Source organism: Dendrobates tinctorius, unplaced genomic scaffold (assembly GCF_039654945.1).
Source record: "Dendrobates tinctorius isolate UK_male_01 unplaced genomic scaffold, ASM3965494v1 ptg000070l, whole genome shotgun sequence".
NCBI lineage: Eukaryota > Metazoa > Chordata > Amphibia > Anura > Dendrobatidae > Dendrobates > Dendrobates tinctorius.
In genome coordinates this window covers 75,069,387-75,087,691 of record NW_027361738.1, presented here as the reverse complement: position 1 = coordinate 75,087,691, position 18,305 = coordinate 75,069,387, and the positions used below count along the sequence as shown (strand labels likewise).

The 18,305-nt window shown below is 40.4% G+C and overlaps 1 protein-coding gene across 1 annotated transcript in view; it reads left to right on the top strand.

Moving 5' to 3' along the window:
- The window catches only part of ITGA8 (integrin subunit alpha 8), a 213,250-nt gene that overhangs the window by 129,687 nt on the left and 65,258 nt on the right, over nucleotides 1–18,305 (top strand). The window contains exons 16-19 of the mRNA XM_073581939.1: nucleotides 3,485–3,540; nucleotides 6,693–6,847; nucleotides 9,232–9,369; nucleotides 13,857–13,924. Of these exons, the coding sequence (XP_073438040.1) occupies nucleotides 3,485–3,540; nucleotides 6,693–6,847; nucleotides 9,232–9,369; nucleotides 13,857–13,924 (417 nt within the window). The remainder of the gene's footprint in view (nucleotides 1–3,484; nucleotides 3,541–6,692; nucleotides 6,848–9,231; nucleotides 9,370–13,856; nucleotides 13,925–18,305) is intronic.

Sequence of the window (18,305 nt, the reverse complement as noted above, 5' to 3'; positions counted from 1 at the left end):
TCCATGGGGTCAAGAGCAAAACAGGATTTAATGGTGACCTTCACAGTGGTCTAGGGAAGTGAAGGGCTTAATGACAATGTTCTCTTGGTCAAAGGCAGTAAAGGACAAAATGATAAAGTCCCTGTTGGTCAAGGGTAGTGAAAGATTTAATAGTAATGTCCAGGTAGAGCATTGCAGGTAAAGGGTTTAATGTTAAGGTCCCTGATGGTCAGGGGCAGTGAAGGTTTAATGGTTATATCCCTGTGGGCAAGGAATGTGGAGGGTTTAATAGTAAAGTCCCTAGTGGTCAAGGGCAGTGATGCTTTACATACTCCACTCTATGATAATTTCTAAAGTTTAGTTCATGTGGGTGCTCTAAAAAATGAGGGTCCTGGGCAGTTTCCCAGTTTTCTATCCAATGATCAGTGTGCTTGGGTGTTTGCGCCTCCTCTGATGACTTCCGTTTTCATCTAATAACATTGGGAATGTAGCAGTTTTCTGGAGCTACATTGTATGGGCATTGCTTATAAAGGAGGAATATCTCCATGATACATGTGGAATACCATAATGAGTATAGCCTACATACCAACTACACACAGTATTGTCAGCTGATTCCTATCTCACTGTACAATGGTATTGTAACCATAGACACCCAAAAAATTGGCACAAATATCGCTTGTCCGTAGCACAAGCCGACTGATCTCAGCTTTTTTGGCTCCTTTAAGACTATAAATTCCAGGACTATAAATAACGCAATGATATTTTTTGCTACAACAGATCCCGGCCGATAGTTGTCTTTTGTATTGATTTGGTTTATGTTGTTTTACGTTCTGTTGTAGTTGTTATAACCTTGTATTCTGCATCTGAAAACGATTAGTAGGTTCAATCCAACAGGCACATAATTCTTTCGTCCCGCGGGATCCATCTTGTCTGTATTCCTGAGCCAGCTGTTTAGCCTGCTCTCAATGACTGCTGATGGATGTGTCGGTGTAAGGGAAATTACAGAATGCATGTAAGGGAACCTGAAGGAGGTCCGACTCACCAGGGCCGGATTTCTATCTCTCATGAAAGCAGAAAGCACCATGGCATTCCAAGATTGATGCATCAGTTTAATAATCTGTCCATTTATTTCTGTAGTTCCCCCACATTAAATGTGAATCAGTAAATTCGTACACCTCATTAATGGAAGGTTGCCAGATCGTGTCCGCATGGAAACGTCAGCTACGGAAAGATAAACAGACACATTAAGTTGTCTAAAACTTTACAAAAGGAAGGGAGTATGTAAATAATCTGCATAATCAAACAAGGTTGTTTAGAATTCTTGTTCACTTCACATCGTATTTTAAGGAATCATGCTACATGTCCAGATAGCTGCTCTTGTGCATTTGAGGGTTGGAATACCATAATGTGCGCGCTAAATAAGACTCATATGTGGAGCTTGTATTCCTGGGACGCATCATTTGAACACAGAATAAGGCAGTTTTTAATCATTCCACCCCTAGATGCTTAAGGAGTTTAGGTGACATTTTAATCAGTAGCAGATATATCGCATATGCACCTGGCTCAGCTACAAATGCATGTATCTTCAATTAATATTATGATTGTTCTGTTTTATTCCCATATAGATGCACCTCCTCGGGGCCTTGGGCAGAGGGTGGGCAACAGCTGTTTGTGCCTACTTGTATAGTTAATTAATTAATTATTTACTTTTCTTGAAGTGTGATTTTCCCGTGATTCAAACTCACAATTGTAGCATGGCAGATAGAAATTTTAGTTTTAAAATTGAAGTAAGGAATGATTTTTCAGCCTAAAGAACTAAATAGTATTCTTCTTTACTGGCATATTGCACTGGTACATGAAGATACATCTATTTATCAATACATATCAATAAAACTAAGGCTAAAATACAAATCAGAGATTTTTTTCTTCCTCCAAAATAATACAAAACTAATAAATAATAAACAATTACAAACAAAATATTTTTATACACTTTTTTTAAAATAAACGTGACAAATCAGCAAATAACATGGACATTTTTGGTATCCCTGTAATAACCTATACATTCTACTGATTATTTATAAAGTATTAGCATGTGCATTTTTATGTAACGTGCATGTGTGTGTATGCGGTTGTGGCCTGACAAAAGTCTTAAAGAGGAGCCCAAATCTGGTCAATGGTCACAGACGCTTGGACAAAAGTCCAAGGCAGATACAAGCCATTGCGACATTTAAATATTCCTTTGGTAATCTCTAAACAAATGTTTCGACACTGATATACGTCTTGGTACTCTGAAACATGATCTATTCAATTTCGATATTGTACTATTTATTACATTAATATCTGTAATTTGTATTTACACTACACTATACATGATTCAAAAATGATAATAGGTGATAGGAAAATGGTTAATGTATGTTCCTTCACCCCCAGGTGCTTAGGGAATTTAGGGGATATTTTGTGCTGATTTTATAAATATAGAACAGTCTTCAAAATAAATTATTGATAGATAGATAGATAGATAGATACCCTTAATTAGCAAAAACCAGGATGTAACACTTTGCTTTAGTCAGTCCATTATTCCCACCCCCTCATGGGAAATAACCCATAGATTCCTAATTCCCCAAGGGAGTGTCAGTAATCTGCAGTAATTATTCCTCACATTCTTGGCAACATTTTGTGTAATAGTGTGTAGGAAATGTGTGTTCTAGTGCGGGATGGAAGCGTCCAGATGTCAGATCTCATTCAGTTTAATCACATTGCAGAGAGGAAGTGATTCTTCAGTTTCAGGCCTTATGATTAGAGGATTGTTCAGTGTCTCTTATAGATACGTTAATGGTGCATAGAGGAGATGTAATTACACTGACCACAGTTGTGACTTACTCCATTGAGAGTGATTAAGGCCTTCCCTGGGATGTGCAAGGAATTTCTGCTTCTCATTTTATTCTCGGACGTGGAACAAAATATGATGGAACTCCGAGGTTTCAGGTCAGATGGAGCTCATAGTTGTGCACCAAAATAGCTCTTTATGAGACAATAACTTTAATGAGATAATATTGTAGAACTTAGAATGTCTTTACATCTGCATTGGAGCCGTTCTTGCCAAATTCATTAGGCAGAACCTGATGGATCCCATTAAAAATCAATTTCCCATATACATTGCATAGGAACCTTAATCTGAAGCTCCTGGGACCCAATGCAGAATTTGAAACAGATTCTCCCCCTATTGCATCATTTATAATATAGGTGCCTTATCACATGGATACTTTATAATAGTTGGGGTCCAACGTCTTGACTCACTGAGCATGATGGTGTCCGGCCGACTGCTGTACCGGGTAACTGTGAATGGGGGAAGCTGATACCGATCTACCTCTATGCAAAGAAAAGTGCAAAAACGATGCAGTACCATTCATATAGTGATGGTGGACGGTTTTCATAAATCTGTCCTAATTGTCTCACAGAAAGAAGGGATTATTAATGTTTTTCTATTTTTTATTTTTTTTTATAGCCTCACTGTGATAGTCTGTATGGATGTATCCGGACGAGGTATTCCAGACCACATGGGTTAGTAACATTCAATTCTTTGCATCCGTCAGAATACCATTGATATTGAACAGAATGTTTTTGAAGCTCCCTTCATTAATCATTATATTCATTTCCTGCAGTCCTATGTAAATTAGACAAAAACTAACAGAAAAACAAAATAAGTGAATACCCTGCAGTAAATAAATAGCAATACTACATGAAAATAATATAAGGTACTTTAACATAATTTTGATCAAATAAAAGTAAAAGTCATCCCACCACGTCAAGGTGACCCTATTCGGGACAGTCCTAACCTCTAGTATTAGCATCATACCATATGTCAAGTGACGTAAATGTGAATAAGGGCTAAGAAAGATAGATGTCACGACTAGTAGACATCCAACAATGGGCAGCTGTATAAACGTAATGTCCAGTTAAAAAAAAATGGAAGGCCATATCCCTATTTGCATGGAGTACAAAAACCTGAAACAAAAACCTATAGAAATGTACTGGGATATAAGTTGGAATGCATGCAACGTGTAGGCACATGTTGCATCTGATTTGAAAATTTGCACACAGTCCTTTGCAATGTGACTTGCATCCATGGCGTGAGTCACTGTCAGTGGAGAAGTGGTTGTAATTCTCATTACTTTGTCTTGGAATTCCCTGACCTGACAGTTGAGCCATTCTTGAAAGGGTCCTATTAGTGGAACCAGAATCTATTATATATTTATTACATACTTTATCCAGTAGTGTGAAATTAATGTGCACAATGGCAATACCCCTTTCAAAAGTTATTTCCACAGGATAGGTAATAACTTGAGGATTGGTAGGGATTTGACTACAGGGTCCCCCATCAGTCTCTAGAACAGGGCTCTGAAATAGAGTAGAGCGGTGGCTGTGCATGAACGCCATCACTCCATTTTGACAGAGCATGTCAGATTCCTATTCTCAGGATCAGAGGGGGTCCCAATGTTTGGACTTCCATGATCGGCAAATTATCACCTATCCTGTGGCATTTCAGAGTCTTGTTCTCAAGATCGATCGGCTGCAAAATATTACCGATTTTGAAGATAGGGTATAGCGTTGGTGTACGTAACTTGTCGACTATTCCCAGGATTGGTAATAACTTGTGGATCGGAGGGGGGGTCTGATCACTCGGACCCACCCTGGTCCTCAGAACAGGGCTCGAAATGGAGCAGTACCTGTGCTCCATACTTGGTTCAGTGGGGGGGGGACCTCAGCGTTTAGACCCCCCCATCCACAAATCATCAAATACCTTATTGATAAGGAATATCTTGAAGTGTTGAGAATAATCCTTTAAAGGGAATCTGTCAGCTCATACTGACAATATTTACTAAGCACATAGCCTTGTAGGGGATATAGCTGCTGTAAAAATTGCAACTTTAAGGTTCTAATCACTGCCTCAATTTTGTTCCAACTGAATGCTAATTAGTGTACTTGGTGGACCCTGGGTGTGGTCAAGAACCTCAGTGCACTGTTCCGCCCACTGGTTTTGTATGTTCCCACCTCCCTCACTGGTGACTGACAGCACTGGCTTGCTGAGGTAGCTCGGGCAAGCCAGCGCTGTCAATCACCAGTGAGGGAGGAGGAGACATGGAAAACCAGTGAGCAGCATGGTGCACTGAGCCTCTCGATCACACCCAGGGTGCACCAAGTATACTAATTACCGTAGCATATTTGATTAAACTTCAGTTTCTGCAGTGGCCAGGGCCGGCCCGAGAGACTACGGCGCCCTAGGCGAAACTATTTTGTTGCGCCCCTACTATTCTTGGCAGTAGATGAAAACTTGGGATATAAATTTAGGAGCAAAATAAACCACAACAACAATGATTAATTAACTCTCTCCTAACTCTTTAATCTTCTGAGAAGTTGTATAGGACAAATATATACAAAGTAATCAATAACACAAAACAAAAACGACCATAGGTAATTAAAATTTTTGTTTCCTTGCCTTTTTTTTTTAAAAGGATGACACTAAGTCACCGAGATTAATTTGTTTAGCAACTTCAGATTCTATCGAAATTGTTGCCAACCCAACCAACCTCTCTTGCGTCATATTTGCCCTTAAATATGTACACTTTTCTTTCCATCTCTAAAACTTTTTGCCTTTTGAAAAGATTTTTTATAATTTTTTCTATTTTTTTCTCTGGCGCCCCCTTTGGGTCAGCGCCCTAGGCGCCCGCCTAGTTCGCCTATACGTTCGGGCCGGCACTGGCAGTGGCAGTGAGTAGGCTAAAGGTGCATTTTTTTAATATGGGCTACATCACTCACAAGGCTATGGGCTTAGTGTGTACTGGAAATTTGGCTGACATAGTCCCTTTAAAGGTGTTTTCTAGGCTTTTCACAATAGTCTACAGTCACTCTGTGCCTGTAGACTTGTAAATCTTCATACCGTGTGCACCGTGCGCTGTGGGGCTTCTCAGGTGCCAGCGGCAAGACTGAGAGGTCATGAGACCCAAGTATGTGATATGAAATCGGTGGGCACCATTCAGACTAGACGTGCACAGCCTCTCTCAATACAAGCAAATTGAGCGAGATAGCACACGTCTAGTCGGTATGTGACTGGGAGCATGGCGATCACATACTTGAAGTCACATGACAGCACAACATGGGAAAACCGATTCAGCTTCAAGAAGCTGCATCTACAAATCATATTAAAAATAGTTCAAATATTTTGTTTTATATAAAAAAAAAAAAAATCACAAAATTGCCTTAAGATGAATCATGAACAAGTAATCGCCCAGTCTCAGGCACCGCTGTGATTATTTATTTAGTTCTTTGTATGGAAATGTTGTTCTTGTCCATCGTGACGCTCCTGTCATCAGGCTAAGGCCGGGGTATAAACAGCGGCCTGTCTGAATTGTGAGACATCTCCGAGGGTCGGTAAATCAGCCGCGGCATCTCTCTCATAACAACAACAAACAGCAAAGTAATGAAGATCCGCTTCCCTTGGTTTATCTTGGCTCTCGATACTGAGTTTTATCTAAATAATCCTTCTCCGATAGAAATCAAAAAAATGTTTTGCTTCAATTATTAAAGTAAATGACTTTATTTTCGTTCACGTCTTCTGCTCCATTTACATTTGAGGCCTCCAGACCAAATTCCCCGGATTATAGGATCACGTCCCTGTAACATAAATAATTGCTGTACTATGTCTTCTCCGATAGCGATGGAAGCTAACCTGGAGCTGGACTGGCTGAAGCAGAAGGGAGCGGTGAAGAGAACGCTCTTCCGTGATTACGGCTCCGCACAACACTCCTTTACTATGATCTTGGGGAAGGAAACAGGAAAACTGTGTCTGGATTTCGTTGTGTATCTCAGAGTAAGTTGAGAACTTGTCACGTTCAGATAATCATGGATCTGATCTATCATCAATGGCCTTCTAAAGGGGTTGTCCAAAATTGAAAAAAAAATATGGCGTCTTTCTTCCAAAAACACCGTTACATCTACACTCCCTGACAGAAGTTATGTCGCTTATCCATGTTATGTAAATAAAAGCTTATAACCTGACGTTAAATTCATCCATTGGTTGTATAAATTATTCTTTTGAAAGCTGAAACCCTCCAAAATGTGGTTTCAGTTAAGAAAATAAATTGGCATCAATGGAGAAATATTGATCATTTAATGGACACAGAATGGTCAGATTTTGGCAAGACAAAAGTTTTGTCGTCCACAGAAAGTAATGTGATATTCAAACAAATAATTAACTTAAAATATAAATATATGTTGCATAACATTGGTGAATGACGTTGTGGTGCTATTAGAGTCATATTTAATATTTTGTGTGACTTCCATGAGCTTGGAGGGCTGCATCCATGCGGCTCAACAATGATCCATACAATTTATTAATAAAGTCATCAGGAATAGCAAAGAATGCAGTCTTACATGGCTCCCAGAGTTCATCTAGATTCTTTGGTTTTGTCTTCCAAGCTTCCTCTTTCATCCTACCCCAAACATGCTCAATGATGTTCATGTCTGGTGACTGGGCTGGCCAGTCCTTGATCACCTTGTTCTTTTTGCCTGGATGAACGTTGTTGTAGAGATGGATGTATGAGATGGAGCACCATCCTGCTGCAGAATTTGACCCCTTTTATGATTTGGAATATAAGAGGTAGCTAATACGTCTTGATATTTTAGACTATTGATATTGCCTTCCACCTTGCAAATGTTTCACACACCCCCATACTGAATGTAACCCCAGACCATGATCTTTCCACCACCAAATTTAACCGTTTTCTGGGTGTATTTTGGATCCATACAGGTTCCAGTAGGTCTCCTGCAGTATTTGTGGCAGCTGTAGTATAATTCTACTGAAGATTCATCAGAGAAATCCACCTTCTGCCACTTTTCCAGCGTCCATCTGTTTAGCAGGCTGTGGGACTTTGCAAATGCCACAAGTGCTGGCTTCTGGGCACTGATTAGACCATGGAGGCCATTTCGAGACAGAATCCTACAAACTGTTCTAGTTGACACAGGGACTTGAGGTGACCAGACCTGTTGGAGCTCTGCTGCAGTGGAAGAGGGGCTTGCTTTGGATTTTCTAACCAACAAACGTTCCTCCTGAGCAGTTGTCTTGCGGGGTCTGCCGGGCCTGGGCTTGTCAAACACATCTCCAGTCTCTTCAAATCTTTTTTTAATTCTTTGTACTTGATGCTGAGACACATTAAAGGTGCCAGCCACCTCTGCAGTGGATCTGGTCTTCAGCCTCTTAATAATCCAGGCTTTGGTCACAGGGTGGATTTTTGGCATGTTGTCAGAGCTCAAGTTGCAGCTCAAGTGAAGGTCTGGTGTGCTGGGTTTCTTTTTATACACACGCACTAATTAATCGATCATTTACTGAGCACAGGTGAGGATGTAAACTAGGATTGGGTGCATTATATGACCAGGCGACAAAACTTTTGTCTGGCCAAAATCTGACCATTCTGTGTCAATTAAATAATCAATATTTATACATTGCTGCCAATTTATTTTCTTAACCGAAACAATATTTCGGAGGGTTTCAGCTTTCAAAAGAATAATTTACACAACCAATGGATGAATTTAACGTCAGGTTATAAGCTTGTATTTACATAACATGGATAAGCGACATAACTTCTGTCAGGGAGTGTATCTGTCCACGGGCTGCATCTGGTAATGCTCGTCTGCTTGATTAAAGTTAATGAGCCGCAAATAAATTCAGACCGGACCCTTAAGTAAAGTCAGACCCTATGCCAGAACCATAAATAAATTCAGTCCTCCATGACCATACACTGACTGAAATCAGATCCATGCCCTAACTCTAAACCAGAGGAAAAAAAATGAATTCAGACCTTAGAACCAAACATAAAATTAATTTACACCCCCACACTAGACCCCTAAGTAAACCCAGATCCAAGACCAGACCCCTAGATCAATTAAGACTCCATAGAAAACCCATACGTAAATTGAGACCCAAGTCCAGCCCCCTTAACTCAATGATAGACCCCAGACAACCAGACCTATAAATTAGGAGCCCAGACCAGACTCCATAAAGGAATTTTCCATTTCACTGGTATTAATGACTTATCAGATCACCGGAGACTACCACTGGTCAACTGATATCAGCTCCTGGGGTCCCGGATGTGAACATGGCACGGAGCAGAACACTTTAAAACGACTGCAGATCAGCTCTTATTCCTTTGTCCCAAGTATAAATCTTTTTTTTATTGGCTTCCAATTTTCCGGCAGGAAGAATCGGAATTCCGCGATAAGCTGACTCCAATCACTGTCAGCTTGAATTACAGCTTACATGAATCTGTCTTCTCCGGTGACCAGGATCTAAAACCAATATTAAATCTCTATAAAGAAGCAAAATTACAGAAGCAGGTATGTTCTGAATATAAGTCCTTCTAGTTAACTGGTTTCCATGGCAATATTTATTTATTTTTGTTTATTTTACTCATTTAGATAGTGCCATTAATTCCACAGCTCTTTACAGACATTATCATCATTGTGCCCTATGGGGCTCACAATCTAAATTCCCTATCAGTATGTCTTTGGAATGTGGGAGGAAACCGGAGAACCTGGAGGAGACCCACGCAAACACGGGGAGAACATAAAAGGAAGGAAACATGAAGTGCTCTAAAATGTCCTGGTAGACGGCTGCGCTGACTTTGGTCTTGATAAACCACAGTGGACCTACACCAGCAGATGACATGGCTCCCCAAACCATCACTGATCATGGAGACTTCACACTAGACCTCCAGCAGCTTGGATTGTGGCTTCTCCACTCTTCCTCCAGGCTCTGGGACCTTGATTTCCAAGGTCTAGTGTGAAGTTTCCACAATCAGTGATGGTTTGGAGGAGCCATGTCATCTGCTGGTGTAGGTCCACTGTGTTTTATCAAGACCAAAGTCAGCGCAGCCGTCTACCAGGACATTTTAGAGCTCTTCATGCTTCCCTCTGCTGACAAACTTATTGGAGATGGAAATGTCATTCTCCAGCAGGACTTGGCACCTGTCCACACTGCCAAAAGTACCAATATACCTGGTTTACAAACAACAGTATCACTGTGATTGATTGGCAGCAAACTCGCCTGACCTTAACCCCATAGAGAATCTATGGAGTATTGTCAAGAGGAAGATGAGAGACACCAGACCCAACAATGCAGACGAGCTGAAGCCTGCTATCAAAGCAACCTGGGCTTCCATAACCCCTCAGCAGTGCCACAGACTGAACGCCTCCATGCCACGCCGCATTGATGCAGTAATTAAATACACAAAACAGGGAGTAATATTCCACTACTGAACATATAAATAAATATATCTTTATTACATCAAAAGGCACATAATAATACAAACACAAATCTGTATCAAAACCAGGAAATTTTATGGAGAGGGATTAGTATACAAAAAACATGTGGGTCACAGTATTCAATCAAGAGGTTGGGAGAGCAATCAAGACAGGAAAAAGTTAATTAAATCACTCTCTAAAGTGCTAGTGCATGGGTGCAGGAATGAGGGCGCTAAAAACATCATAATGCAATGTATCACTGTAAAATCTACACCAGTGCCCAACCGTAATAACCTGCACAAATCACTGTCTCACATGTAAGAGAAATTGCTCTACCCATAATTCCTCTCCACAACACCACAGAACGCAGCCCCAACGCATTCTGATGCATTTTGATGTTTTTTAGTACCCTCATTCCTGCACGCATGCACTAACACTTTATAGAGTGATTTAATTAACCTTTTCCTGTCTTGATTGCTCTCCCCACCTCTTGATTGAATACTGTGACCCACATGTTTTTTGTATACCAATTCCTCTTTATAAAATTTCCTTGTTTTGATACAGATTTTTGTGTGTATTATTACGTACCTTTTGATGTAATAAAGAAATATTGATTTATATATTCAGTAGTGGATTATTACTCCATGTTTTGTGTATTTGATACTAATGAGGAGTGTCCATTTTGGGTATTACTGTAGTCCTGTTTGTAGGCTGAGGACTCTAAGGGTATGTGCACACGCTGCGGATTCCGCTGCGTTTCCGCAGCTGTTTTGGCCGCTGCGGACCCGCAGCAGTTTTAGCTGCGGTGTACAGTACCATTCAAATGAATGGTACAAAAAAACCGCTGTGTAGACGTTGCGGAAAAATCCACGCGGATTTGCTGCGGTTTTGAAACCGCAGAAAGAATTGACATGTCAATTCTTTCTGCGGAATCCGCAGCGGGTTCCTATCTCCACCATTGTGGAGATGGTGAATCCGCAGGACCAAAGCGCAGGCAAAACCGCAGATAATCCGCAGGTCTTTTGGCCTGCGGATTATCTGCGGTTTTTGCCAAATTCGTGCGGATTAATCCGCAGCGGATTCCGCAGCGTCTGCACACACCCTAACTGATATGCTGTGATATGTGTTCTGTTCTGATTTTCGTGTCTTCTGTTGATGCAGTAATTGATGCAAAAGGAGCCCCAACCAAGTATTGAGTGCATTTACTGAACAGTAGGCCCACATTTCAGATTTTAAAATCATTTTTCCAGCTGGTGTTATAAAGTATTCTAATTCACTGAGATAATGACTTTTGGATTTTCATTGGCTGAAAGCCATAATCATCAACATGGTTTGACATTTGCAGATGGAGGAGCTGCGGAGGGATGCGGACTTCCTCCGTGAAGCTCTGCCCTCTGCCGTGCCTCCTCCGGTCAGTCAGCTCCACCTATGTCCGCATGCGGCCTGCATACCTATCTTTAGCATTGGGTACACAGGCCTTGCGGATGTATGTGGATGCCTCCGTATGCGTCGTTCTGACGGTGCGGCTACCCGCGTCGAATGCAACAAGTTGGAATTTTGCCCTGCATTGTCAAAACGACGCCTGCGGAGGCATCCGCATACAAAAAATTGCTGGCTAAAAATCATTTTTTGAGGAAAAAAAATTATTTTTTATTTTCACGGCTCTGCGTTATAAACTTCTGTGAAGCACTTGGGGGTTCAAGGTGCTCACCACACATCTAGATAAGTTCCTTGGGGGATCTAGTTTCCAAAATGGTGTCACTTGTGGGGGGTTCCACAGTTTAGGTACATCAGGTGCTCTCCAAACGTTACATGATGCCCGCAGACCATTCCATCAATGTCAGCATTTCATAATGTCACTACTTCCCTTCCGAGCCCCGACGTGTGCCCAAACAGTGGTTCTCCCCCACATATGGTGTACCAGCGTGCTCAGGACAAACTGGACAACAACTTTTGGGGTCCAATTTATCCTGGTACCCTTGTGAAAATAAAAATTTGCGCACTAAAACATAATTTTTTGAGGAAAAATATTTTTTTTCATTTTCATGGCTCTGCGTTATAAACTTTTGTGAAGCAGTTGGGGGTTCAAAGTGCTCACTATGCATCTAGATAAGTTCCTTGGAGGGTCTAGTTTCCAAAATGGGGTCATTTGTGGGGGAGCTCCAATGTTTAGGCACACAGGGGCTCTACAAACGTGACATGGCAACCGCTAAATATTCCAGCATATTTTCCATTCAAAAAGTCAAATGGCGCTCCTTCCCTTCTGAGCCCAGCTGTGCGCCTAAACAGTGGTTTATGACCACATATGAGGTATCGGTGTACTCAGGAGAAATTGCCCAACAAATTTTAGGATACATTTTATCCTGTTACCCATGTGAAAATGAAATAATTGATGCTAAAAGAAAATTTTTGTTGGAAAAATTAAAATGTCCATTTTTTCTTTCCACGTTGCTTTAGTTCCTGTGAAACACCTGAAGGGTTAATAATCTTCTTGAATGTAGTTTTGAGTAGCTTGAGGGGTGCAGTTTTTAGAATGGTGTCACTTTTGGGTATTTTCTGCCATATAGACCCCTCAAAGTGACTTCAAATGTGAGGTGGTCCCTAAAAAAAATGGTTTTGTAAATTTTGTTGTAAAAATGAGAAATCGCTGGTCAACTTTTAACCCTTATAACTTCCTAATAAAAAAATATTTTGTTTCCAAAATTGTGCTGATGTAAAGTAGACATGTGGGAAATGTTATTTAGTAACTATTTTATGTCATATAACTCTCTGGTTTAACAGAATAAAAATTCAAAATTTGAAAATTGTGAAATTTTCTAAATTTTCGCCAAATTTCTGATTTTTTTCACAAATGCATGCAAAAATTATCGACCTAAATTTACCACTGAATATGTCACAAAAAAACATTCTCAGAATCGCTTGGATCCGTTGAAGCGTTCCTGAGTTATTACCTCATAAAGGGACACTGGTCAAAATTGTAAAAAATGTGGCCTGGTCATTAAGGTCAAAATAGGCTGGGTCATGAAGGGGTTAAAAAAGGAAATTGTAAAGTGGAGCTGAATCTATCATTGATATGTTGTACACAATATTAACATAATGTAGCAAAGCTAATAAAAAATGTGAATTCCGGTATCTTTCTGCATCTGGGTTCAAATCCAACCGAGAGAGGGATCTGCCTACAGTTTGTACTTTTTCCTGGGTCTGTGTGGATTTCCGCCGAGTTTCCTGGTTCCTTCTCACACTCTACATCTTGATAGGTTAATTTGCTTCCTGGGAAATCCTCCCATGTGTGTGTTTAATGTGTACGAGCCACTGGGGGCAGGGAGTGACGTGAAGGGTGACAAGTTCTCTGCACCACTGTGGAACGCCGTAATATATTTAATGTTTCGAGATGAAGAAAATGTTAGCATCAATTTCTCATTTTGTTTTATGAATTGCCAAAAGGTAACATTTTTGGAGATGAGAGGAGCTCAATGATTTGAAAACAACAAATTTTATTCAATAACTTTTCTTAACATGGACAAAAAAAAAGTAAAATGTTCTAAAAAGTTGTCACTGTCTTTTGTCTTCCCCAATCTCAGGCTCACATTCTCGTGGACTGCGGAGAAGACAATATGTGCATTCCTGACCTGAAACTTTCAGCCAAATCGTAAGTCCAAATAAACATACATAGCCTGATTGATTTCTATTAGAACACATGCGTCCCAAAAATGTACCACCGGCGAGTGCTGCGCCAACGTGCCATGTTTGTTTTACATGTTAATTGTAGGGCTCCACAAAATGTTCAACTAATAGGTGACAGATTTTTCCAGTGAAATTATTTTACAGTTCATAAAACAATGCAGAGGGCCACAATCAGAGGAAGAGGGGATTGTAGCAAGAACCGTAGGCCGCCACAGCAAAACTTGGAATTAGGGTTCACCTTGTTGTGATTAAATGCAGCAAGTACAGAACATGAAAAAAATGTGATCATATTGGTATACAGTGATGTTCGGGAGAACAGTTGTAATGCACACAGTGATGTCAAAGTATAGTAATAAACATAGTGATGTCACAGTACAGTAGTAATAAACATAGTGATGTCACAGGCTAGAGATAATAAACAAAGTGATGTCACAGGCTAGAGATAATAAACAAAGTGATGTCACAGGTTAGAGATAATAAACACAGTGATGTCACATGATAGAGATAATACACAGTGATGTCACAGTACAGTAATAATAAACATAGTGATGCCAAAGGATAGCGATAATAAACATAGTGATGTCACAGGTCAGAGATAATACACAGTGATGTCACAGTACAGTAATAATAAACATAGTGATGCCAAAGGATAGAGATAATAAACATAGTGATTTCACTGGATAGAGAAAATACACAGTGATGACACAGTACAGGGATAATAAACATAGTGATGTCACAGGATAGAGATAATAAACACAGTGATGTCACAGGATAGAGATAATACACAGTGATGTCACAGGATAGAGATAATACACAGTGATGTCACAGGACAGAGATAATACACAGTGATGTCACAGTACAGGGATAATAAACATAATGATGTCACAGGATAGAGATAATAAACATAGTGATGTCACAGGATAGAGATAATAAACACAGTGATGTCACAGCATAGAGATAATACACAGTGATGTCACAGTACAGTAATAATAATCATAGTGATGCCAAAGGATAGAGATAATAAACACAGTGATGTCACAGGATAGAGATAATAAACACAGTGATGTCACAGGATAGAGATAATACACAGTGATGTCACAGTACAGGGATAATAAACATAATGATGTCACAGGATAGAGATAATAAACACAGTGATGTCACAGGATAGAGATAATAAACACAGTGATGTCACAGGATAGAGATAATACACAGTGATGTCACAGTACAGTAATAATAAACATAGTGATGCCAAAGGATAGAGATAATAAACATAGTGATGTCACAGGATAGAGATAATACACAGTGTTGTCACAGTACAGGGATAATAAACAGTGATGTCACAGGATAGAGATAATAAACAGTGATGTCACAGTACAGTAATAATAAACAGTGATGTCACAGGATAGAGATAATGAACAGTGATGTCACAGTACAGTAATAATAAACATAGTGATGTCACAGGATAGAGATAATCATAGTGATGTCACAGGATAGAGATAATACACAGTGATGTCACAGTACAGGGATAATAAACATAATGATGTCACAGGATAGAGATAATAAACACAGTGATGTCACAGGATAGAGATAATAAACACAGTGATGTCACAGGATAGAGATAATACACAGTGATGTCACAGTACAGTAATAATAAACATAGTGATGCCAAAGGATAGAGATAATAAACATAGTGATGTCACAGGATAGAGATAATAAACAGTGATGTCACAGTACAGGGATAATAAACAGTGATGTCACAGGATAGAGATAATAAACAGTGATGTCACAGTACAGTAATAATAAACAGTGATGTCACAGGATAGAGATAATGAACAGTGATGTCACAGTACAGTAATAATAAACATAGTGATGTCACAGGATAGAGATAATCATAGTGATGTCACAGGATAGAGATAATAAACAGTGATGTCACAGTACAGTAATAATAAACATAGTGATGTCACAGGATAGCGATAATAAACACAGTGATGTCACAGGATAGAGATAATAAACATTGTGATGCCACAGGATAGAGATAATAAACAGTGTTGTCACAGTACAGTAAACATAGTGATGTCACAAGATAGAGATAATAAACAGTGATGTCACAGTACAGTAATAATAAACAGTGATGTCACAGGGTAGAGATAATGAACATAGTGATGTCACAGTACAGTAATAATAAGCATAGTGATGTCACAGGATAGTGATAATCATAGTGATGTCACAGGATAGAGATAATCATAGTGATGTCACAGGATAGAGATAATAAACAGTGATGTCACAGTACAGTAATAATAAACAGTGATGTCACAGGATAGAGATACTGAACATAGTGATGTCACAGTACAGGGATAATACATACACAGTGATGTCACGGTACATAGATAAAAAGCACAGTGATGTCACAGTGCAGAAATAATGCACACAGTGATGTCACAGTACAGGAATAATAAACAGTGATGTCACAGTACAGAGATAATAAAAACAGTAATATCAGCAGTTATATCTACGATCCTGATTTATGTGCCCTCAGATATAATAAGTAGAGTTAAGTAATGCACGCATTTTAAAATGTTCCCTTCCCTTATCATGAGCAGATTGTGCGGCTGCTTGGGTGCCCTTGGAAAGAGTAGGCCCAGCTCTGGTCTGGTTCTTCTCTGGTCCATGATGTAATGGATGTATTGATACATAATTATGTTTCTTAAACCACAAGCCACATGGGGACGAGAATAAGTAAGAATTGGTGTAAAATAGATTTCTAAAAGGGGCAGAGATTTATTGTATTTCCAACATTAATCATGCTCCAGCTCCATTAGCGACCTAACGTTCCCCATCCGCATTCGCACACAATATTCGGAGACGCGCAGTCTTCTGTATGAGTAAATACATGTTTGCAATCAGGCGGCTTCCTGATTGAGATAAACATTTGAATACAAAGGGATGAATCTATTTAGAGGGCTCAAATGAAGCAGAGTTTCAGTTATTATTAAGTTGCCGTCCCCTGTAATCCGCCCGTGGCAGTCTAAAGTAAACACATTTAATTGGCCTCTTGTTTCTGTACCGGAAATAATTAAGGATGCTGACGATGTACGCATCACTGTACCGCGGGCTACTATTAATAAACATTCACTCCAAGGTTGATTGCAGAGTTCGCAATAAATCTTTTTTTATATTTGATAATACCTCAAGGGGGCTAACTTTTGCTGCTTTTTTTCAAACAAATTGTGCTATCTAGGTCTTGTGTGGTTTTGCACCTCTATACTGGTCACTTCAGTAAACTGAGCTTCAATACCAGACACAATACGAGGACAAGTGTAGTGCTATTACGGGCGCCCCTTCTTCCTCCATGCAGTGATGCCGGCTTACTCATTGCCCCAGTCCTCAGCACGGTCCCAAGCGTGCTCCTGCCTTTTGTCACTTTTTGGTGCGCACACCACACGGTTTCTCAGTGGTGTACCTAGTGGATGCTTGCGTGCGATTCACTATTCTTAAAGGGGTAGTGCACGCACATAGTAGAATGCCCCCAATTGTCAGCTGGGAGCCATTTAGTAGCGTGTTCTCCCGCAAGGTATCTCTCAGCCATTTGCTGGGAGACATCATGTATAAAAGGCACCCTCCCCAATAGGGGGGTGCCTGAGCAACCACTATAGTTTAGTGTTAGGGTTGTGTAACTGTATGTTGCCAGGTCCCCCATCCTTAGTCTGTTTAACTTGTTACTGTATCCTGTGTCCCGTTAGTTTAGGATAGTTAGTCCTTGTTCCTGTGATTGTTTTGGCGGTGTCCATACCCTGAAACCGCATTGGCGGTACCTGAACTGTTTCCCAAGACCAGTGGGTCTAAACTTGTCCCTGTGGCCTTCTTATCGGCACAGTGTGAACCTGTTCGTGTGGCCGTCCTGTCGGCATAGTTTGAACCTGTCCCTGTGGCCAACTTGTCGGCATAGTCTGAACCTGTCCCTGTGGCTGTCCTTTCGGCATAGTCTGGAACTGTCCCTGTTGCCGTCCGTCTGCTATCCAGAGACTGCACAATCTGAACCTTTTCCTGTGGCCATCCTGTTAGCATAGCCTCAAGTTGTCCCAAGTGACCGTCCTGTCTGCACAGTGTGAACTTGTTTCAATGGATGTCCTGTCCTCTCTAGGAGTCTGGATTAACAGCTTAGACTCTTGGAGTCACCTACTACTACCAGATATCACACTGGAGTGTCACCTGGCAGCTACCTGCCGCACAAGCCTGACTTCACCACTAGAGGCTCCAGTTAACACCAAGGTAGCTTCTTAGTCTCGCCCCTCCAGGTTAGGTCTTTCCGTCGCACAGTGGGTCCATGAACCATGTGCTCCACCTGC